Source organism: Protomyctophum bolini, assembly GCF_963924005.1.
Source record: "Protomyctophum bolini genome assembly, chromosome: 7".
Lineage (NCBI taxonomy): Eukaryota > Metazoa > Chordata > Actinopteri > Myctophiformes > Myctophidae > Protomyctophum > Protomyctophum bolini.
The window spans coordinates 6,468,441-6,493,345 of record NC_137868.1 but is presented as its reverse complement, the minus strand read 5'-3'; the positions used below and the strand labels follow the sequence as shown (position 1 = coordinate 6,493,345).

Genomic DNA, 24,905 nt, shown 5'->3' with positions numbered 1-24,905 from the left:
TGGCAGGTGTAGAACTGCATTTTTTTAAACTCATGAATTGTTGTGATTTACAGCAAGGAGCCGTTCACGGTTGTCACGGTGAGGAGTGAACCTGGTACCTGCAAGATCTACAGCGTCAAGGAGAGAACCAAGCATCTGATCCTGGCCTGTCAGAGAGTGAACAACATCTGCCTTCCCATCCACTTCGAGGGGAACCCGAAAGACCAACTACCCAACAACAACGCCCGTAACTGCAAGGCGCCGGCGACAAACAAATCGAATCAAACTTTATTTATAGAGCACATTTAAAACAACCAAGGTTGACCAAAGTGCTGTAGGCCTACATCAGTGGCAAAAACAGAGAACAGGCAGGAGAACACAGAATATAAACGAGAAACACACTAATAAAAATGACAAAAATGTAAGGATAAAGGCATAAAATGGACTCAGGAGGGATTAAAAGCCAGGGAGAAAAGATGAAAAACTTGTACAATGCTGACACTAACGACGCTGGCACGCCCACCTGGCTCTGGTTACTCACGTCTGTCATGGTTCTCATTGCAAGTGCAAAGGAAGCAAAGTATTCGTATTGGTAGTACCTTAATTATCTTAATTGTAACATTGGAGTTCCTCAGGGATCAATACTGGGCCCTATTTTGTTCAGTTTAGATTATAAATGTTCTGCCTTCTGTCTGTCCAACTGTCCCCATACAAATGTATAATGCTGATGACACAGTTCTTTATATACAAGCTAAAAACAAACAACTAGCAGCAGATACAGTAAATTAACTGCAGCCGTGGTCCATGTACTGTATGTGATTGGTTGAATAATTCATGTTTTCACCTCAACACAAACAAAACTCCACAGATCCTGACATTGACATTCTTGTCAAAGGTAACAGTATTCAGGTATAGTATCAGAATTTCAATATCTTGGAATCACACTAGACTCAAACTTGACATTTAAAAAAAAACATGTTAAAATATATGTATTCAATACAATCAAATTCAATGTATCTAATTTCAGACGTAGGCCTACACATACTGTAAGACCATATTTAACAACAGATGCAGATAAACTCTTCATGCATGCTATGATCTCACACATTCACAGTTTCGTAAACTGACAACTTTAAAACCTATATGAGTCACTTTAAAAACACCTGACCAAAAGCCCAACCGTTACCACCACTGCAACATAGTTCAAAAGTACAATTTGACAGCTTTAAACATTTTGCAGATGCTTGTCTCACGTTTAAGATCTTAAACAGACTTGCACCTCCACCACTGAAACAGTTCATACATCGAAGGGACAGTAGGTGACAGAGCAACAGGGCAACTACCAGAGGGGACTGTGAAGTACCAAACATGTAGTGTGTTTGGTAAAACAGTCTTCTCTGTTAGAGCCTCCCATCACTGGAACAGTCTCCCTACAGAAGTAAGAGAGACCTCCACTTATTTGACCTTCAAATTCAACCTGAAGAGGTGGCTTAAAGGAAATATTAAACATTAAACCAACAAAATGTTTTGGGCCGAATAAGGGCAGGTTACACTTTTTGTTGTTTTTCTTTGTAATTATTATTTTGGCCCAGCATATTGTGCTTGTTGTTGGCTTTGTTCGAGGCTTACAGATCTTTAAATAAATACTTTTTGAAATCTCTATGGGAAAAATGTATGGGGAATTATTTCCTGGGCCTGTCGTCGTCATGAAAGGGGTGTTGCAACTTGCAACAGTGGAAGACTCAGGGTTTGTCTCCACTTCTTTCTCCAAAGTTGGTTATTGCAACTTATAATACAATGTACATTATAATTGTTTGCCATCTTACTTGATTTCACATATTTGTGACTAAATGGCGCCTCCACTGGTTGGCTTTGGAAAATAGCACCATGGTTCCCTTTAATTAAGCCACAGGCCCACAGCTGTGGGTGGAAAGTATGACACCTGTAGTAGGAGAAGTAGAGATAGAGATTTAAACAGCTCGCACGCATCGCACAAACAAGTTTAAAGAAAGAAAGAAAGAAAGACAGACAGACAGACAAATGCTTTATTATTTGTTTTATTGAACCCTGCGCTCATATGTTTTTGAGACCTTTATTTAGTTTATGTCTGGACTCTGGAGCCTGTTCTTGTTTTGTTTCCCCCCGTTTTTATTTTGAAACCTTTACACCCACACACAACACAAACTCCTGCCATAAATCAGAGCTCTGGCAGTCATCGTCCATCAGCATCGACAACAAGTGAGTAAACAAGACACCCCAAGTGTGAGCGTGTTGAACAAACCGTATTTCTGGCGTAACTATAAAGAAAGAAAGGCATATTGGCCCTACAATAATATTGCCCGAACTTTTCGTAGTCCTGCCTTTCACCATTCTTTGACGACCATTTCAGTATATTTCAGTACTCATTTGTTAGGTTTTGATTAGTTTGAAGGCTATTTTGTAAATAGGTTCAGCGGAGCTATAGTCTTTCACACGTCTACCTCGGTCATGACGTCACCGGAACCCCCTGCTTTGCCTATTATAGTTCCGTTTTGTTTTGTTCTGTTCTGTTCTCTTTCCAAATATTGACTGCAAAGAAAAGCTTGTAAATCCCAGATCAGACAGCTCCACAAAAACGGCTGTCCTTTTATATTTACTGCAGACTAAGACGATATGCTACGACTAGACTAAGACAATGTCATCCCTGCACCCACATTTTAATTTCCACCTCTTATTTTTAATTGAAGTCTGCTCGGAGAAGAAATGTCGACCTCTAAGCCCACTCAATCTGCCACTCAAGCTTTTATTTGCATACTGTACTCCAGTATATGAGTCCTTTCATTACCTTCAACTCCTGAGTGACTAGGCACTCCAAAAACACAACAAACCTGACATCCTGATCTTTGAAATGTGAGCAGACAGCACAGGCACTCTAATACCAGGTCAGGGCGGGCCCTGGAATTCCCATCCCTTATTGCCAGCAGGGCAGCCGCAGAATCCAAGCAAATAATGCTATGTAATGGTCTATACACGCTCAACCCACACTAGTGCACACTGAATTGCCCTTAAAGCAGCAGTAAACGCTGACACATTGTCCGATATGTGGAAGCTCTGCTGGAATTGACCCCTGGCCACATACTGTAAACCCCCAGTTTCCCATGCAATAAAGTGCAATATGGTCCTTACAACCGTCTGTAAATATCTGTTGATCTGTTGGTTAAAATCATTAAGAAATCATCATCATCATTAAGAAATCTATCTACACGCCTGATGGAGGGGAAAGGACATGGTTGGAATAACGTGTTCCTTCCACGCGCTACATCCAACCAGGGAAACTCCCCCCAGGCATGAAGGAAGCATGAGTTCAAGTCTGTTGCTCTCCCCTTGTCCCCCATATATGGGGACTAGGTTGGTGGAGGGTGTGTAGACTGAGCCCAGGATCACATTAGATGATTGACACAGGGGTGAAAAATGGGTTACAAAATCGTGGGATAAAAAATATATTAACAAAAAAAAAATCTATATACCTGTTCACACGAGATGTTTTTACTATTCACAAGGAGAGTCGGGTCAATTAACCTCCGAAGTAGGGTTTAATATTTTCCCGGATTTGGCTCATTTTAATTCCTGGGAATTTGCCGACCTTTTCCCGGGCTCCCGCAGGAATTCAAAAAAAAAAAAAAAAAAAAAAAAAATAGTGCCCACCAAAATGCAGCGTTATATTTGAACGAAACATGAACATACAGTAGGCTATACAATGCGTTCCACGTCATCATGCTCAAAGGCCAAAGACTTTGAAATATGGTCTTGTGAGTGTATAAAATGTTTTCTGTCTATAGATTAGCATCAGACATGCTTCTCCAAATGCGTATTCTGAAAAAGAGTAGCTGATTAAAATAACCATCCAACATGAAAGCCTCCAGTCCGTTCCACGCAGACACCACTCTATAATGATCTGCATTATGGAAGCCTCCAGTCCGTTCCACGCAGACACCACTCTAATGATCTGCATTACGGAAGCCTCCAGTCCGTTCCACGCAGACACCACTCTAATGATCTGCATCATGGAAGCCTCCAGTCCGTTCCACGCAGACACCACTCTAATGATCTGCATTATGGAAGCCTCCAGTCCGTTCCACGCAGACACCACTCTAATGATCTGCATCATGGAAGCCTCCGGTCCGTTCCACGCAGACACCACTCTAATGATCTGCATTATGGAAGCCTCCAGTCCGTTCCACGCAGACACCACTCTAATGATCTGCATTATGGAAGCCTCCAGTCCGTTCCACGCAGACACCACTCTAATGATCTGCATCATGGAAGCCTCCGGTCCGTTCCACGCAGACACCACTCTAATGATCTGCATTATGGAAGCCTCCAGTCCGTTCCACGCAGACACCACTCTAATGATCTGCATCATGGAAGCCTCCGGTCCGTTCCACGCAGACACCACTCTAATGATCTGCATTATGGAAGCCTCCAGTCCGTTCCACGCAGACACCACTCTAATGATCTGCATTATGGAAGCCTCCAGTCCGTTCCACGCAGACACCACTCTAATGATCTGCATCATGGAAGCCTCCGGTCCGTTCCACGCAGACACCACTCTAATGATCTGCATTATGGAAGCCTCCAGTCCGTTCCACGCAGACACCACTCTAATGATCTGCATCATGGAAGCCTCCAGTCCGTTCCACGCAGACACCACTCTAATGATCTGCATTATGGAAGCCTCCAGTCCGTTCCACGCAGACACCACTCTAATGATCTGCATTATGGAAGCCTCCAGTCCGTTCCACGCAGACACCACTCTAATGATCTGCATTATGGAAGCCTCCAGTCCGTTCCACGCAGACACCACTCTAATGATCTGCATTATGAAAGCCTCCAGTCCGTTCCACGCAGACACCACTCTAATGATCTGCATTATGGAAGCCTCCAGTCCGTTCCACGCAGACACCACTCTAATGATCTGCATTATGGAAGCCTCCAGTCCGTTCCACGCAGACACCACTCTAATGATCTGCATTATGGAAGCCTCCAGTCCGTTCCACGCAGACACCACTCTAATGATCTGCATTATGGAAGCCTCCAGTCCGTTCCACGCAGACACCACTCTAATGATCTGCATTATGGAAGCCTCCAGTCCGTTCCACGCAGACACCACTCTAATGATCTGCATTATGAAAGCCTCCAGTCCGTTCCACGCAGACACCACTCTAATGATCTGCATTACGGAAGCCTCCAGTCCGTTCCACGCAGACACCACTCTAATGATCTGCATTATGGAAGCCTCCAGTCCGTTCCACGCAGACACCACTCTAATGATCTGCATTATGGAAGCCTCCAGTCCGTTCCACGCAGACACCACTCTAATGATCTGCATTATGAAAGCCTCCAGTCCGTTCCACGCAGACACCACTCTAATGATCTGCATTATGGAAGCCTCCAGTCCGTTCCACGCAGACACCACTCTAATGATCTGCATTATGGAAGCCTCCAGTCCGTTCCACGCAGACACCACTCTAATGATCTGCATTATGGAAGCCTCCAGTCCGTTCCACGCAGACACCACTCTAATGATCTGCATTATGGAAGCCTCCAGTCCGTTCCACGCAGACACCACTCTAATGATCTGCATTATTTTGTTCCCGTTCAGGACGGAAACCCCTTTTGTTGTTTTAACTAAGCATATGTTAAATACTTTAGCTGTTGATAAATAGCAGATCTACAAGATCGAGTGCCGCGCTACGAGCTTGTATAGATCTGCTATTTTAGCAATATCGTGAAAACGTGGCGCGAATCCATATTCAATACATATATTCTTTCCGAGCGAACATTTTTAACTCAAATCTTTGCTTCTGCGGGGGTCCCTGGAACAACATATTTTCAGACGGGGGTTGGCGGCCAATTACATATCACTTTTTTGGATCCCTGACCTTGGCATGAAATAGTTAATTGAGAAACACTGATATACAGTATAGGAACATTGGGGTTTTTCAGAAAACTTTCTGATTTAGAAGACTTTTTTTTTTTTTAGGTCTAAATGGATTAAGGGGCACAAGGCCAGTCCTTAAATCCCAGGATTCTGGAAAATGTGTTATATTTTGTGTCTTTTTCCATATTAACAGTTTGAAAGTGGACATTTTTAATTAATTAATTAAAGACTACCGTTTTAGGCTATTAATGAAATCTGGCTAACGTTGTTTCCCAACGGTATCGTGTGAAAATTGTCCAAAAAAACGTAACACGTTACATCATGTCCTAGATTACATTTGTCTTGGCTTTTGTCACAGATGTGACAAAAGCACCCGTTGTTTCCCACACAATACAAAGAGGAGTTGATGCAGTTCAATGACTTCAATGACGGGATCCTTGACATTCAAAAGCTTGGGAAACATTATTATTTATAACCACTCAAAACAATAGAAAAAAGATAACTGTCCACCGTATAGTAGGTTTGGTCAAGGCGCGGCCCTCAGGCGGGGGCCCTATCTCGGTCCACTCCTTACTCTTCCTTATTTGCCATATTTTACTATTTTTAAAAAGATAATAAAATAGTCCAACTAGCCCGATCTACAGTACATCGACTAGTTGTGAGCTTGTATTTCGGCTATTTGAACTATTTTAAATGTTTTACAAAATAGTAAGGAAATGGCTGAAAAGCCTTAGATTTCTCTCATTCCATATAGGTACAGAAAACACGGCAAGAGCAGGCAGGCGCGTTAGCTCCAATATAAGCGCCAGACAGCTCTCTGTTAATGTTGATGTGAATGGGCTTTTATTGTCTCCACCAGGCCGAAGGCATGGGGCGAGAGTATGTTTTGCACTCCGTCCGTCCGTCCGTCCGTCCATGTGTCTGTCCATCTGTGGACAGCTAATCTCCGGCACCGTTGGCTTGATCGCAGCCATACTCTGCACACACACTCCCTGAATGCCACAGCTGCACCTCTGCCCCAAGGTTTTCACATTGGCCTCTTATAGTGCCACCAGGAGGCCGCTTTGTGCAAAACATCTTTTTGGACAGTACACCTACAGATTTTGTCCAAACATCACGCAAATTCTGGTACACAGTCTCTCTAGAGCCATCCAACGAAACGGGTATTTCAGATTTTTCAGTCTCCATCCTGATTGGCTAAGATAGGAGTGCACGGTTTCAAACAAAATGCCATATTCTAATATTACACCAACAGATTTTATCCAAATTTCACGCAAATCGGTATAATGTGAGCAAGACGGGTTTGTTTGATTTCTCATCATCCATCCTGATTGGCTATGATTGGCTTCTAAGGTTTTCAGGCGTAGCCCGCTTTGTACCAGTTTTGTACAAAACCACAACTCCTCAACGCAGCGACAAAATGCATGTGCATATTCCCACTAGGCTGAGGAAGAAATGCCACTTGACAGTTTTCAAATCGGTGTCATGGTGGCGCTACAACAGGCCAAGTCGCGACACACACACACACACACACACGGGAGAACTTTTGGGTGGTCAGCAATTTAGTGAACAACAAACAAACTTTTCAATACCTATCCAGCTCCTGGTGGAGACCTATGTGCCCAGAAGGGCACTTTTTCTAGTTGTACCTAATATGGTGTACAACCATCTGAGTGTCAATGTGAATGGGCTCCTCATTGTATGGGTATAATACATATAGGCTAATATAATACGTATAATACATTAATTTCATTGCATTGTAGTGACTCGAGAGGACTCGGGTGGGGGAGGAGAGTCCGACTCAAATTGATCCAAATTTAGACCTGAGACCAGATTCTACAAAATGTCTTCTAAATCATGACAGTTTTCAGAAAAAACTGTGTTTCTATGTCAGTGGTTCTCAAATTATTTAATGTCCAGGACACCAAACATTATCTGTATTTGGCCACCAACCCCGGACCCTATCTGAAAATATGTTGTTCCAGGGGCCCCCTCCCAGAAGCAAAGGTTTGAGTTAAAAACCTTCGTTCTGAAAGAATATATATGCAAAGATTTGCGCCACATTTTCAAGATTTTTCAAAAATAGCAGATCTACAAGCTCGTAGCGTGGCACTCGGTGCTGCGCTATGAGCTTGTAGATCTGCTATTGTTCAGATCTATTGTTGCAGATGATTATTTTCTAAAGTATCAGAGTATGGAAGCGCTCGTTATCAGTAAAGCAACCTGCTGCCTCCTGCATTATGTGCACATTCTAAACAGGTGGTACGCCTGGGCCGTCGAGTGATAGTCAACGAGCGCTTCCAAACTCCAGCAGGAATTTCTTGACCGGAATTAGCTCATAAAATGTCTACAGTGGATTTTTATGAAACAAACACTTTACAGATTGAAAAGAGGATAATTCAAGCTTTGTGATTTTGATGTCGTTTAATATAATTAGAGAGGACCTTTTCTGTTTGGATGAATGGGCTGTCTATATGGGAAGTGTCACCTAGGTATCACCTTGCTGCCGTACTGTACACAATGGTTGTGATTGTCCAAAAGATGTGACATATTGTTTGTCTTGGCTTTTGTCACAGATGTGACATTTCCCACACCACTTGAAAGAGGAGTTGATGCATTTCAATGACGGTCCTTGACATTCAAAAGCTTGTGAAACATTATTATTTATAACCACTCAAAAAATAGATAACTGTCCACCGTATAGCAGGTTTGGTCAATGTCAGGCGGGGCCCTATCTCGGTCCACTCCTTACCCTTCCTTATCCCTCAACTTATTTGCCATATTTTACTATTTAAAAAAAGATAATACAATAGTTCAACCAGCTGATCTACATCGCTTGTATTTTGGCTATTTGTACTGTTAAAATGTTTTTCAAAATAGTAAGGAAATGGCTGAAAAGCCTAGATTTCTCAGGTACAGAAAACACGGCAAGAGCAGGCAGGCGGGTTACCTCCACTCTGTTACTTAAGAAGATATAGCTGTCTATAAGCGCCAGACCGCTCTCTGTTGATGTTGATGTGAATGGGCTTTTATTGTACCTAATATGGTGTGCGGGCTCCATCCATCTGAGTGTCAATGTGAATGGGCTCCTCATTATATGGGGTAGGCCTATAATACATAATAATAGGGGGAGGGCGTAGTGACACGTTCGGTAGGATTTGGGCTTATTTGGGAGCCATCTTCCTGCCTACATGTAGGATGCTAGGCTACTTGGCTGCCAGTCTGTAGTTCGTAAGTTTGCTTGTCAGAGACACTGGTGTGTACACTGTCACTGCAGTAGGCTACACCATCTTCCATCTCTCCTATCTTTGACTTGTCACAACTCTTCTACTCTATGGCTCTGGATCGACGTTGGTATTATTATTCGCCGTTAGAAAATGTTGGGGTGAGGATATCCCCTCCCCTCACGTCAAAACAGTTCTCAATGTTTACACCTTACTTGACGAGAAGACATGTGGACATATTATGGAACCAAGGAGAGGGGGGAAATCACCGCGAGAGTGACGAGTGATCAGTCAAACGCAGGCAAGCTGGAAGTACCTTCACTAAAAACGCCGGGGCAACGCTCTACACGTCCCAAAGTCTTGGCTCCAAAACTATGGAATGCGCTTCCCATTACAGTCAGAACTGCAGCCTCACTCACCATTACAGTCAGAACTGCAGCCTCACTCACCATTACAGTCAGAACTGCAGCCGTACATTCAACAAATAAGTGTATTTATTCCCATTACTGCATTACTGTATTGCACTCTGGTTAGACGCCACTATTCATCTCATTGTCAAAGTATTTGTATACTATGTGCAGTCAGTGACAATACATCTAATCTAAAAAAAAAACTCCCAACCTTCCACCGTAGTCTGAAAACCCACCTCTTCAGACTCCATCATGGCCCGTAGCACTTGCCCTAGCCCCGACGACCTTACAGTCCTCAACTTATGTAACTTAGATAGCACTTTATGTAGACTTAGGTCACATTCCCACCTAATACTTCGGTAGACTCAATGCGAACGGGCGGAGAATTTGGGATTCTTGCATATTTAATTTGCTGCGGTTTGCCTTCACACTGTCATTCGCAGCAATTGGAAACGCAGCAGGGGGGACCTTTATCAATGTGTTCCATTCATAAACTAGCCTACACAGTGAAATCTATGATGATAAAATTACACTCCTACGCACGCAGCCGCTTGTTCTTTTGGGCATGGAGGCACAGCGCTGAGCGCACTGATATAACAGACAGCAGCGCAAAATGTTTACAAGTTTATCGAGATGAAAGTCCCTATACTCCCCAGTCCCCACACAGTGACAGCACTCCATGTTTACGGCACGCACAGACAGACAGACAGACAGACAAAAATAATATTCTGTAGGCTATAATAGGCTGCACTGCAGTGTTTGTATGTGTTTCCTTAAGCAATTGATTAATGTACTCTTCCTCATTTCGATCAGGGCTTCAGTCTCCTCATTCGACCACGTCTATTCACGGAAACGGGACATCTTTGCGCTGCGTAAAATATGCCTTCTCCGTCTCCAACTGTGTTCAGCTCCTCACCCGCCACATTGTTTGCTTCATTCCCTTTATTTACTGCGGATTGCATTCACACCTGCACCGAATCGTAATCAAGTGCGATTGGAAGCGAAGCGAAACCCCCGTTTTTGCTCGGAGTAGAATGCGGTTATTTGATACGCATTAGGATTCGAATGAGCCTTCACACCTGTCAAACGAAGTGCACTTTCTGAAAATGCGCAGCAAGATTCAATCGCAGCAAAGCTCTCTGGTGTGAATGTGACCTTAGATAACATTTTATGCAGACTTATAGCATTTTATGTAGACAGCACTAGAATAGCATTTTATGTAGACATAGCACTTTAAAGTATATAGGCTATGCATAGTTTCATTATATAGAATTATAGATATTCCACTGTTACGTTTTTTTTTGGGTCCTGGGTTCGATTCCCGCTGGGGACGCTGCAGTGGGCACTGGTTGCGTTATTCTCTCCTCCGCGTCATCAGTGCCCATACCCGAGGCGGGGTTGGCGAAAGGGCCTTTCTGTGTGGAGTTTGCATGTTCTTCCCGTGTCCCACTGGTCGGAATAACGTATTTCTTCCACGCGCTATGTCCGGCCGGGGAAACTCCCCCCTGTCAGGTGAAAAGAAGCAGCTTGGACTCCTCATGCATAGAAGGAAGCATGAGGTCAGCCCGCTGCCCCCCCAGGTTGGCAGAGGAAGTGTATAGCGCCCAGGATTACATTAGATAATTGACACTGGGTGAAAAAATGCGTTAAACAAAATCGTGGGATAAAAAAAAAACTGCTTTTTTGTATGTGATGTATTGCCATGCTTTTTTTGTTCTTGCTTAATGTAAATCGCTCTGGATTAAGTCTGCTAAATGCCTAAATTGTAAGTTTCGTTTTTTTCCAAAGACAACTGAGACTACAAATTCAGTTGTCTTTGGACAAAGTCCAGTGTTTTTTCTCCAAACACCTAAAGCAAAATGACAACAATTTGTACTCCGTTGTCTTTGGAAAAAGTCCAGTGTTTTTTTCTCCAAACACGTAACATTATTTCCTCACCAGTACAAGCCCCATTAGCTGATGGTATTTAAGGCCATTAGCTGACGGTTTTTAGGCCACGTTCACACATTTTCTCATCATTCCTCACCACCATGAAGCTGATTTGGACGGTGTGTGTAACATGGAGCATCCTCTATGCAGGCAAGTCCAACTCGCTATAGCGTTGATTTTAACAGCTAATGTTTATAGAAGTTTTAGTCTTTAACCCATTCTGACCTGAGATCAGATTCATACGAGGTTTCCACTGGACACACACTGGTCTGATGAACCCATTCTGACCTGAGATCAGATTCTAAAAATGACAGTCGTTCTTCGAATTTTTCAAAAATAGCAGACCTACAAGCTCGTATCGCGCCACTCGGTGGCGCGATATGAGCTTGTAGATCTGCTATTTTTCAATAGGTAAAGCATAACATGATGCTAACACCAAAATGGGTGCCCGGTCAGAATGGGTTAAAATGAGATTTCCATTTAGTTTTATAGTCACATCTCAGTCATCTGAAATGTTTTAGCGTTGGTCTAGTTTTAGTCGACTAAATCTGCAGTTGATTTGGTCGACTAAAATGTATTTCGTAGGCATGTCCCGATCCGATCACGTGATCGGAAAAATGACCGGAATCGGATCGGGAGCAAAAAAACGTGATCGGGATTCGCGACATCCCTAGTATTGATATTATATCCACTAGAGAGGTGCCCGTGGGGCCTCTACGGTGGGGCCTCTACTTGGGATGATGCAAGTTGAAAATGCATGCCCCGCCCAGATATTATGTCTGTGTCAGCCATGCCCAAATATGGAGTGTTAGGATGTCGGAACAGAACGGGTCAGCTTGTGGAGTTCTGTGTCAGGCATGCCCAAATATGGAGTTTTGGTGAGGTCAGAACAGGCCAGCTCCATATAGGGACACTGGGCAGGCTGGTCCTGTCCTGTCCAGATCCCGGGCAGAGTATATATTCCTAAGCCTAGTAGGAAAGTCTGTGAAAGATTTCATTAGGATGGAAAATGAAATATCGGACAGATCCGTCTTGAACACATGACTATAGAGATAGTGTGTAACTATTTGCGATTTTTTAAAAATCTTATTGTGGGGGTCCCTGGCATATCTTTTCCAATGTGGTCTGTAGGCTAATTAGTGTCAATTTGGGGGTCCTTGACATGAAAAGGTTTGGGAACCACCGGTATAATGAATCTCTCTATATTTTCCTTAATCCAGCTGAAGCTGTCACAGACCTGCAGTGTTGGACGTGCGTCGATGACACAGACGTTCAATGCACCATCGTGGTGCTAAAGAACTGCACCAACGACGATGACGTCTGCATCACTTCAAGTCTGACGTGTAACGTACAACTTTCTTTCTTTCTGCTACTTATTTGCTTCAAACAATACGATTTCTGACAACGTTTCAACCCTTCAAGATGATTATTTTGGTTTTATTTTTGTATTTCTTTCATAGCAACGGCGGGTCCGAGGAGTATCCGCAAGCATTGTACGCGAATCATAAGGTGTGGACAAAACAAGATGAATGAACCTTTAGCGCCTATCCTCGCGAACATGGGGCAAGGGGACGCCGCGTGTTCAGGGATGTGTTGCAACACATCGGGCTGTAACAATGAGACCCATCAACGTATGTACAATAGTTACAATACTATTACATATTTCATCATTCTAATTGGTTTTAGTATAAAAAAAAACGTCTTTTGTAAAATTCTCATAATAATGTTTTCATTTGTGATCAGTACATTTTTCATTAAAAGTAGGTCTATGGGTAGATTCCACTTTTAATTCATGTTCATCTTAGCTTTTTAATAATTATATTTTGTTTGACCAAATTAGGATTTGATTTAAATCATGCGACACAGTTTTATTTAGGTTAATTGTTAAACCTATAGGATTTAGTCCATTTCTGACTACACATAATTTTAGACGATTATGCTGTGTTATCACTCAAACATAATGTTAAAGTAGAGTAGGACTGTCTGTAGGACACATTATATTGATCTTTAAATAAGTTTTAAGCTTTTGAAAAACACTGTTTGCCAATAATTATTATTCACCTCAAAAACGCAGTCCTTTTGTTAAGTTAAACCACATAGCCTATACCAACTGTCAGGCAATCACTGATCTAAACTTGCAATTAAAGTGAAGCTCACTATGAAATGAAATATGCTAAACTATATATGTATGTTTTATTTTGCCGTTTTCATTTCAGTTCCTGAGGATCTCCGGAATCTTCGTTTCAACGGTTTGAGGTGCATGAGCTGCCATGGACCTCATGACCTTACGAGATGCAACAGAATAATGTGGTGCAGAGGAGGGAGGAACATGTGTGTAAACGCAACACGTGAGTCCTAACATTTTAGGCTTTTTGTACCAGATATGATATGATATGATATGATATAGTACTTTATTGTCAGTTCACACTGAAATTTGTCTTGCGACACAGCAGCCAAGTATGCAGAAACACATATACAAACACAAAGAACAAGACAAATTACATACATAAAGAGCAATGAGCAATATCCACCGCTTAGATTATCCTGTGGCTACTACATCTCCTGATTAAGCCTCAAGGTCGACTGGTAGACAAAGGACCTCTTTAGTCTGACCTTATTGTATGCTGGTACACCATATCTCCTTCCTGAGGGTAGCATATCTGCATGAGTATTTGTATATGCGTACGTTATCTGCATGAGTATTTGCATATGCGTACATTATCTGCATGAGTATTTGTATATGCGTACGTTACTAAGTGCTTTCAAATCTATTCTCACTCCCTCACACCTCTTCCATCTTGGCCCGTAGCACTTGACCTATCCCCGAAGACCTTACAGGCGTAACTTAGATAGCATTTTATGTAGACATGGCACTATATAGTGTACAGTATATGCATAGTTTCATAGATGTTCTACGCTTACGTATGATTGAGTGAAAGTGCAAAAGTATTGGCATCAAAATGTACGTGTACCACTACCGAACATAACGCACAACCATCAAAAGGGCAATGTGTAAAGTAAAGCTTGCATACCGTAATAACTGTGCTAATGTCAAACAATCTTTGTGTGTGTGACGTACGTGCGTGTGCATGCGTGCGTGATCATGTGTGTGTAGTCATAACGCCGAACGGGAGGCTCCAGCGGAATAACGGCTGTACCACTCAGGAATGGTGCGAGGGTAAATACTTTCACATCACGCTCTTCAGCCCTCTGATCACCATAACCACGTTCATAGAGGGACCGACCTGCTGCAACTCTGACTACTGCAACGGGAACTTCTCCAAGATCGACCCCAAGGACCCCCTGCTGCTCCCCATAGGGTTCAAGGCAGCGCCCGCTCTTATGGCCAGCAGCGCCGGCCCTCTGCTGAGCACACGCTTCCTGAGTGTCTTTCCTCTGACGCTTCTGCTCTGCAGTTTGATAGTTTAACCCATTCTGACCTGAGATCAGATTCATACGAGGTTTCCACTGGACACACACTGGTCTGTTTAACCCATTCTGACCCGAGATCAGATTCTAAAAATGTCAGTCGTTCTTCGATTTTTTCAAAAAATAGCAGACCTACAAGCTCGTAGCGCGCCACTCGGTGGCGCGCTATGAGCTTGTAGATCTGCTATTTTTCAATAGCTAAAGCATAACATGATGCTAACACCAAAATGGGTTCCCGTTCAGAATGGGTTAATAATACAATTTAATTCAACATGCACCTTTTTCATGTTTATTGTTAAGGACCCCCAAATTGTTGCTACATGTTGTTTTTGTCATTCAGGTCATGCTATACAAATGGTTAGGCTGCTAGATACAGTAGATCTTTATTTTATTTATTCAACGAAATTAAAAGTGCCAACCAATCAGTGCATCATATCACAAAACAACATAAAGCTAAAACAAAACACACATGACTTCCTGTTATTGCACAACCCCTGTAGCACTATAGGCATATGTATATTGCACAAACATGTAATTGTAGCTGTTATTGCACAACAAACCCTTATTGCACTTAAGACGGCAGCGACTGTGTCGCAGCAACAGATCATTTCTTAGCAGCATCGAGTGCAACTACCGCTGTGGGATAGAAGCTGTTACTGAATCTGTTGGTCCCTGACTTGATCACTCTGTACCGTCTGCCTGATGGCAACAGTTCAAACAGTGAGTGAGCGGGGTGGGATATAATGTCTTTCATAATGTTCAGAGTTTTTTTGAAGACAGCAGTCTCTGTGTAGTTCTTCCAGTGTGGGGAGAGGGCAGCCAACGATCTTCTGTGCTGTATTTATGACCCCCTGGAGCTTTTTCCTCTGCGCCACTACTGTACAGCTGGTGTAGTACCACACACATATGCAGTACGTTAATATGCTCTCTATGGAGCACCGATGGAAGGAGGGGGAATAGGAAGAAAAGATGGAAGAGAGATAGACAGGAGCCCACCCTGTACTACTGCAGGTCCATTAGGTTAGTAGGTTATGAAATCATTCAACATCAAGGTTCAAGTTTATTTAGTGTCCCCAAAGGGCAAATTGGGTTGCAGCATAGACAGTAGCCTACATTAAACAACGAAACAGTACAAATAAAACGGTTCACATATAGCAGATACCAATTAAGTACAAAAGTGCACAAAACCATTATGGTTTAAAATCCCTGATGTGTGTCGCCTCGGAAGGAAGTGTAGAAGGAGGATTCACGTTGACAGTGTTCTCAGAATCTCAGCATTTATTTGGTAAAACACGAGATGAAATCGTTACAAAGCAGAGCATGTAAAAAGCACACCGGACATGAAATAGGCGCTTCCTGACTTTTTGACCAATGAGATCTGGGTCAGTAGCTGTTTCCCGGTAGAGAGAGGCTGGCCCTCTATAGACAAAGACCTGTCCTATCTTAATATTTTAACCTTTAACAGTGTTCTAAACTTTGAAATAAAACAACAATGATGATTTTAAGGTACAATGAAAACATAGTTAAAACACAACGGAATTAAATGAAATTGAATCATCAATTATTTTAAATAAACATTCTTCTCATGTAGCCCAGCCATGTGTTCTTATTGCATTGTCATGCTATTATGTCCATTTTCCATTTCACCTTAATATAGAAATGTCCTTTACAGCAGTGTATTCCTTTATAATGTCCATCGTTCACACAATGAACATCAACCAATCAACATAATGCATCTTAATGGGTTTCAATTGTGCACATATTACACTTTAAACAGTAACCATGTGTTTGGAATAACTTTATTAATAAAACCCTGATCATTTAACATTATAGGCTCTTAGAGAATATAAGAACTGTGTTTGAAAAATAAACCGATCATCCCGGCCGGCCTTTTCACTCATATGGATATGAAGCATCGAAGGTGGAAATGTACAAATATACACAATAAGCGCTAGACACGAGTCAAACAACCCAGAGACTACATTTCCGGGTAGGCGGGGTGGCTGCAGCTGCCCGTCGCACAGCAGAAACTGACATGTTAATTCAGTTTTTAAATTTATTAATTTATTGATATTTAATGTTTCGTGGTTACTACGAGTCGAGTCACTGGCAGCTGAGCTTACGTCAAAGAGGAATCTCAGGAAAGCAATGTGTTGACAGCTGGGCGTGACATGTATAGTAGAAGCGACACTATCATACGCTTGTAGTTTCAAGGCTTTTGTGTCCACATTAATTTAAATGTATTATTATCATTTATTTATTTTTCAAACGCAGTTCTTAAATGAAGCGGCCTAAAATCCCGGTGGGGATTTCAATGCAAATAAAACCCTAATGAACCTGTGGACTGACGCCCTCTACTGAAAGTGACGTCAGGACTTGGGTGCTCTATTATGAATTGATTTGGGTGCGTTCGGAAATGCGCACCGGGAATGTGGTCAGTTTGTTGAGTGTGGTGGGCGGTGACGTCACAGTGTGCCTTATTTACGAACGACCACAGCTGTGACGCATTCACACCGCCGACACCGGACAACCCCAGCTCCAGGGTAGGGTCGGTCGCTCAGTGCGGGCACTCGGCACCCAAGGGGCCATGGCTAGGCACTCCAATGTTGAAGCGCTGGGCCCTAGTGGTAAGAGGAAGGACTGCAGGCGGACCCGTGGAATGGATTCATGACGAGGAAACCCCGTGCAGCTGAGCTTTAACATTGAGCGCTCGGTTGCACTTCCGCATTTGACCTCCAAATTTTGGTCAAATGCGGAAATGCGCCCAAAAAGGCAAAAAATTCATGTCATGTAATTGTGGCGGTCGCTTATTCACGTAGCCCACCATTCAGCGCACGAGGAAAGTGTTTCTTGCCAGGACTCGGAAAACCCTTCGCGTGTAAACGCGTTCAACGTATCTTGTTCGTGTGTTGTGTTGATTCCGATGGGAGTGGAGCGCCGCAGCTCCACAGCTCTAGAGCAACAGCTACAAAACACTCTGTCTTTAGTAGAGTCGTACGTGATCCAGGCAAACGTCTTTCCAGGTGGCGTGATATTTGCGCCCTCGGGCTGCTGGCTGCTGCCGACGACACTTTTGGAATTATTAGCTCTTAAAAGAGCCGTTGTGTTGTTGGCGCTGACGACAGTGCTGTCCGCCTCGGCAGCGTCGTTGTCGGCGGGCACCGGGGTCTTGTCGGCGGGCGCCGGGGTGGCGGCGGCGGGCGCCGGGGTGGCGGCGGCGGGCACCGGGGTCTTGGCGGCAGCGGCGAATTGTAGCGTGGACTGGACTGGCTTCATCACAGTAGTCGAATGGAAGTAAAGCCCGTGCTGTACTGCAGTGCAACATTTATATACTCTCCACCTGGCAGCAGAACAAAAGCCACCTTGTTAGCGTTTGAATACCTGTTCGCCCACCGCCACCACTTTATGACGTCTGTCGACTACGTCATCGGACATGTTTTAATGTGCATAGAAAAGGCCCTGTTGAGTTGAACCACATGTGTGCCTGCACAGTAAACACCTGTAGGGGTCCCACAGGGCTCATTACTGGGCCCACTGAGGTTCACCTCTGTTCCCACTCAGTGTAACACCGATCCTTTGATCTGACTCCACTGCACAGTGTCATATCATCTGCACCACCACACACACACACACACACACACACACACACACACACACGCACGCACATGGGTGTATGCACACGCGCATGGCCGCATTACACACACAACCACAAAACCACGCCGGCCCCTGTAGGGACAGGTGCTGTCATAATACAGGTTTGATTAGAAAATTCGTTGGGAAATTGGAGCAGTTCCCTCAATCTAGTTTTTATCAGTTTTATGTGTGTGTGTGTGTGTGTGTGTGTGTGTGTGTGTGTGTGTGTGTGTGTGTGTGTGTGTGTGTGTGTGTGTGCGTGTGTGCGTGTGTGCGTGTGTGCGTGTGTGCGTGTGTGCGTGTGTGCGTGCGTGCGTGCGTGCGTGCGTGCGTGCGTGCGTGCGTGCGTGCATGGTTTTGTTAGATAATAACTATTTATATAGCACCTTTCCAAAAAGCGCTCAGTGTCACAACAGTGTGTGATCCTGTGTTATTGTGTCAGACGACTCAGACCTGTCACTTTTCGACGTGTATGTCACATCAGCTGCCATTAACCCATTTAGGCCTGACATCATTTGTTTTTAAATTCTGTTTTTAAATTCGAGTGGCTCATAGCGCGCCACTCGGTGGCGCGATATGAGCTTGTAGATCTGCTATTTTTCAATAGCTAAATTATAACATACCGGTAATGTTTAAAACAACAAAAGGGGTTCCCGCTCAAAATGGGTTAAAAGTGAAACTCATAATTGGCTCGGATCACTTCCATTCTCAAATGCTGTCACCTCTTGTCAACTCTTTGCCTGTTGCCAAAACACCTCAGTGTCTCATTCGACCATTTGATCCAACATAAACATTGACACGTTAGCAAACTAGCTACGACATGTGTAGGAGCCATTATGATGGTGGCATATTATTTGTTAGGGTTGGCAATATATTAATTTGCACACTTTGGGCTCTATATTTGACAGCACTATAGGTGTGGTGTGCAGGCTATAGGGTATGCTCGTGCATTAAGTCAATGGCAAAGTGAGTTTAACGTCTATTTTACTTTTCTGTTTTGGTTGTGCTGTCAAGGCCAGAAAGTTTTTTTTTTGCCACTCAATAGGCATTCCTGCATAACTTCTGGGTATGAGGATGATTTCCCGCGCATATTCTATTGGTGCAGTAATCACGCAGGGACACACAGGTACTGGGGGAGCAGGCCGTTCATACCAGCCTGTAGGCAGACAGAGAAAACAGGAGAACAGAGAATCCACACACCCAAAGCTTATTGATTGTTTTTTTTGTTTTTCTTCAGGTTCCGAGCTTCTAACTCCCCTCTTTTTTACATTAAGTAAAAGTATCAACAGTATTATTATTTCCATTCATGTTTCTATTGTGTTTGGCGGTTCAATTAAGTCTATGCACTTTATTTTTAGGCTATAAATTAACCTTATATTCTACTCTGCGCATTGCCACACTGCCACCAGTAGATGGCGGCAAACTAAAGGCCCATTACAGTTGCCTACAAATGACTTGCAGAAGAGCAGTCAATTTATTTGTGATTGATTCTCAAAAGTTTAAAAAAATAATCCAAAGCAGGGTTCTGGAATAATATGAACAGCATTCCATGGCCAATCAAATTGCCTTTTTAACGGGTTTAACTGTTAACCCATTTTGGGGCGGGAACCCGTTTTGGTGTTAGCATTACGTTATGCTTTAGCTATTTAAAAATAGCAGATCTACAAGCTCATAGCGCGCCACCGAGTGGCGTGCTACGAGCTTGTAGGTCTGCAAGAGTGCATAACCATTTGTACACTCTCAGAGTTAAACGAGGACATTACAGTGTAGTGTATAGAGCACACATATCTACCGATCTGTCCTCAATTTGACTCTATTGTGCAGTTCTCAGTTCTCACAGGAATCTATTCTACCATAAAACACTAAAACACTTTCCCATTCTGAACCCCACCTTCAAGTCTCTCTCTCTCTCTCTCTCTCTCTCTCTCTCTCTCTCTCTCTCTCTCTCTCCTCTCTCTCTCTCTCCCCTCTCTCTCTCTCTCTCTCTCTCTCTCCCCACTCTCTCTCTCTCTCTCTCTCTCTCTCTCTCTCTCTCTCTCTCTCTCTCTCTCTCTCACTCTCTCACACTCTCTCTCTCTCTCTCTCTCTCTCTCTCTGAATATTTCCTGTGTTTCAATGGTGGTTTCTGGTGCCAACTCACACAGTCATGTAGAAATCTACAGGATATGTTTAAAACGCACCTCTGTTTGCTGTCCTGTCTACGGCAGTCACATCAAAATCAACACACATGCACACACACACGCACGCGCACACACACGCGCACACACACACACCACAACAAGGTCACAGGTTCAATCCCCACATGACAACTGACAATACGTGTCCTTTCAAATGCCTTTGGGCAAATGGCATGAACCCACAGCCTGCTGACTTACTGGAAGTCTCTCTGTCTCTCTCTCTCTCTCTCTCTCTCTCATGCACATACTGTACACTCACACACACTTGCATACCGACAAATACATACACACTCATGCATACTGTGCACACGCACAGACACACACACACACACACACACACACACACACACACACACACACACACACACACGCGGCTGAGGAAAAGGCTAAAGCTATAACAGCAATTGTTGTATGAGAGCAGAGAGGAAAAAGAACAGGAGGATATAAAAGAATGAGTGCAGAGTGAGAAGGAATGGAGGGATGGAGGGTGGAGAGTAGGTAGAGAGGAAAAGACCATAAAATGACCACCGTGCACTTTTATTGAACTGGGGGGAGAGAGAGAGCAGGAGAGGTTTGAGGTATCTTCATTTAATTCCATAATGGAAGTCAATGGGGATCTGAACAGAACAGGCTGAAACGGTGGCCAGATTCCTGGACAGCCCGTCTGTACCTCCCTCACCGCCACTATGATGTCAGTCTGAGGACAAACCTAGGGAGAGAGAGAGAGAGAGACATCATTTATGACTGTGCGGACACATGGTTAACTGCTAGGCTGGCGAGCCTGAGCAGACTCCCCCCCCCTATTTTACAGACCACCCTCAAGATGCCAGGCTCTTCGACGTCGCCGACGGCTGGAGCACGATAGAGGAGGCCATGGCTATACGTTGAGCTGGACATCTGACGATACATGAAGGGTTATAGGGCTGCACGTCAGGCTGGTCACGTGAAGCTCAAGGTCCAATTTATAGTACCTCCACACATGATTTGTTTTTTTTAGCGGTGAAGCCGGTCCTATATATGGAGCTCGAAACCCGATACCCGATACTTCCGTCTGTTAGAAAAGTACTGTATTTGAACTAAGGCCCTATCCACACTTTTCCTGGGCTGTGTGTGCTCCAGTTCCTGTTGATTTCATTGGATATCATTGGTCATCTGACCATTGGCTTTCATTGGATCAAATTGACAGGAACTGGAGCACACAGCCCAGGAAAAGTGTGGATATAGTAAAAGATGCTGGTTCTGTCTTATTGTCGTCTCCCGTCCGTCATATACCTCAAAATAATAGAAAATGCTCGATAGTGGGCTCGATAAGAACCCGGCTCGATAAGCCCCGATCGGTAAGGTGGTCGTCATCAATAAAAATCACACCCGTGCGAAGTGAGGGCCGCTTTGTGTTGCCACAAATTTACGTCATATTTGACCTAATTTCTCCTTCCATTGTCAATGGCAAATTAAGTGACGTGTGGGGACAAGGTTTAGGTCATATTTGGTGGACATTTGACCTAATTTCTCATGTCATTGTCAAAGGCAAACATTGAGACGTGTGGGGACAAAAGCTGTGGGAGGGGGGCTGGCGCCCCTCAAAAATTAACGAGCTCCATCCCTACTCCTATGCACAGCTTTGTGTGTCTGTCTGTCTGTCCGTTTGAGCACAGAATGTATGCTCATATGATTGGACATCATGTTGACATCATTCAGATGTCATCATTGTGATGAAAGGCACCTCTCACTTCAAAAAATTGGAAAATTGGGTTTGTTGTCATGAGTTGGCTTTGTCTGAGGCTTAAAACGTCTTTAAATAAATACTTTCTGAAATGTCTATGAGAAAAATTAATTGTAAATTGTCTTCCAGGCCGCTAGTCGTGCTCTATAACACTAAACCTAATCGCACGTAAAGCCACGTATTATGGGAGTAAGGTAACATGTCATTGTTCCGAGTTCCGACCTCACGTTAGTCCGACTGATTACTAACACTATTTCTAACCCTAACCTCAGTCTTAACCGGCCACGTAGGTCGATAACACTAACCTCAGTCTTAACCAGCCACGTAGGTCGGACAAACAGGATATCAGACTTATGCGGGCAGTCCTGGGGAGGGATGGGGCGAAAATGCAGTTTCAACTTCACCCATGGGGGAAAAAAAACTAAACAGAAATGCAAAGGTCTCCACCTTTTGCAGTCCATTTCCTCTCCCGCTCTCAGGTCTTTCTCACAGGCGTGTTTCATGAAGTCATCTTCCATGACTGTCTTCCTAATGGAGATCATCAACTGGGGATCACTGAGGATGTTCCTGTTCTGTTCTCTCTTCTTTACCTTTCTTCTGTTCCATCGTTTGGAAATTATTCTCATTGGGGGAGGGGGGGGGAGGGGTTAAGGGAGTCACAGCAGCATAGCATAATAGTGAAACCACGCAACAACAAATGCAGCCATAAACACTCGCTGGTAAACACGCAGGCCGAACGGACTCTTACCGGCCTCCCTGGCGGAGAGCACGCTCGCGCTGTGTTTCCTATGGCCGTTGGTATGAGCCAAGGCTGCCAGTTCCCACCGGAGGTCGTGCGGGAGCCCCGACTGCTCCAGGCAGCCTCGAATGACCTCCAGCTTGCACAACGTCTTCAGACTGGGACTCAAGTCCAAGATGTAGAGGTCGGACATCTCGTCTTCCTCGTCCTCGTCCTCGCTCTCCAGGTCTTCGAGGTTGTATCCCGCGAAGAGGAGGATGCGGTTTCCCACCACGCAGCAGCACATCCTGGACATCCACGAGGAGGGCGTTTTCCCCCTGGGCTCCACCTTCTTCCAGGAGAGGGACTCCGGGTTGAACTTCCACAGGTCGACGAAGGTCGTCATGGGGTAGCTGGTGAATATGTACAGCTCTCTGTCGTGGGCGAAGGCAGAATGAACCCCGCCGCCTCCGTGTCCCTCCGGGAGGAGCTGTGCGGGAGACGTGCTCAGCCAGGAGGCGGTCTCCGTGTCGAACACGCTGATGCTCTCGAAGCGGTCCCCTTGGCCGCCGAACACAAACATCTTGGTGCCGATGTTGGTGGCAGAGTGGTAGAAGGAAACGGGCGGCGGCGTGCCTCTGGCGTTCACCAAAGACCAGAGCATGGCGGCTACGGCGGAGGCGGCGTTGGTGTCCAACCTGTAGATGTCATTGGTGCAGCCGCTCAGCTGGCTGTATCCTCCGTAGACGTACATGGCCCTGCCCACCACGCAGGCCGAGTGGCTGCGCCTCGCCCCCGGCGCCGTCCCGGAGACGCGCGGCTTGAACCACGCGTGGGCGTCCACGTCGAAGGCGTACAGCTCCTTGCTGTCCTCCCGCGTGTAGGTGCTCCCTCCCCAGACGTAGACGGTGTTGCCCATCAGCGCCGCCGTGTGGCCGTAGCGCATGGAGGGGACCTCGCCACCGCCTCGAGGCGACTTGGCCCAGTGCAGCGACACCGTGTTGAAGACGTGCACGTGGATCTGACCGCGGTTGTGCCGGTACATCTCCCCGTCGCAGTAGCCTCCGAAGGTGTAGACCTTGTGTCGCACTGCCACAGCAGCATGACTGGCTCTCCTCGGGCCCTTCAGGTGCACCATCCAGTGCAACATGTCCCAATTGTCGGATTTTCTGCTTTTGTGCCGCTGTAAGAGAATGGACCTCTGTTGTTGTGCGAGCTGACACCTTATGATGGGACGTCGGCACAAATGTCACACAAGGCTTAGCCAATCGGTGTATTACAAAGAGCGATCAGAGACTTTGATCTCAAACGTTTCAGTACACCTTTGATTGAGAGTGTACAAATGAAATCAAATGGACACGTATTTGTAATTGCCAACCATCTCTCTCTCACTCTCACTCTCACTCTCTCTCTCTGGATATCCTCTCCTCTCCTCTCCTCTCCTCTCCTCTCCTCTCCTCTCCTCTCCTCTCCTCTCCTCTCCTCTCCTCCATTGTCCAGTCTGTACAGCTCTGCATAACAAGGCCATTGTCACTGGGCCCTTAACAGCAGGGGGTTGGGGCCATAACACTGTAGGGGGGCAGAGACAGACAGACAGACAGACAGACAGACAATCCATTAGTCTCATATAGTTGATGCCTATTTTAGGACATTGCATTTTGCAGTTGTATTCCATCATGTAAGATAATAGTGTGGGAAAGAAGTGTTCTACAAATTAACTTTAAAAGGGTTCATCATTGCTCTCTAACGTTACAAACATGCGT

The 24,905-nt window shown here is 44.7% G+C and overlaps 2 protein-coding genes across 2 annotated transcripts; one reads left to right on the top strand and one right to left on the bottom strand.

The window, feature by feature from the left end:
• Positions 1–11,544: 11,544 nt before the first annotated feature.
• LOC308319121 (uncharacterized protein) lies at positions 11,545–14,980 on the top strand. The gene is made up of 5 exons (XM_080768979.1): positions 11,545–11,612; positions 12,683–12,805; positions 12,923–13,093; positions 13,679–13,810; positions 14,578–14,980. The coding sequence occupies exons 1-5, from the start codon at positions 11,564–11,566 to the stop codon at positions 14,889–14,891; spliced, it is 789 nt and encodes a 262-aa protein (XP_080625105.1). The 5' UTR covers positions 11,545–11,563; the 3' UTR covers positions 14,892–14,980.
• An 8,100-nt stretch (positions 14,981–23,080) lies between these two features.
• LOC308317983 (kelch domain-containing protein 3-like) lies at positions 23,081–24,292 on the bottom strand (the record flags this gene model as incomplete). The annotated part of the gene is made up of 1 exon (XM_080767330.1): positions 23,081–24,292. One exon carries the CDS (start codon positions 24,290–24,292, stop codon positions 23,081–23,083), a length of 1,212 nt encoding a protein of 403 aa, XP_080623456.1.
• Between the last annotated feature and the right edge of the window lie 613 nt (positions 24,293–24,905).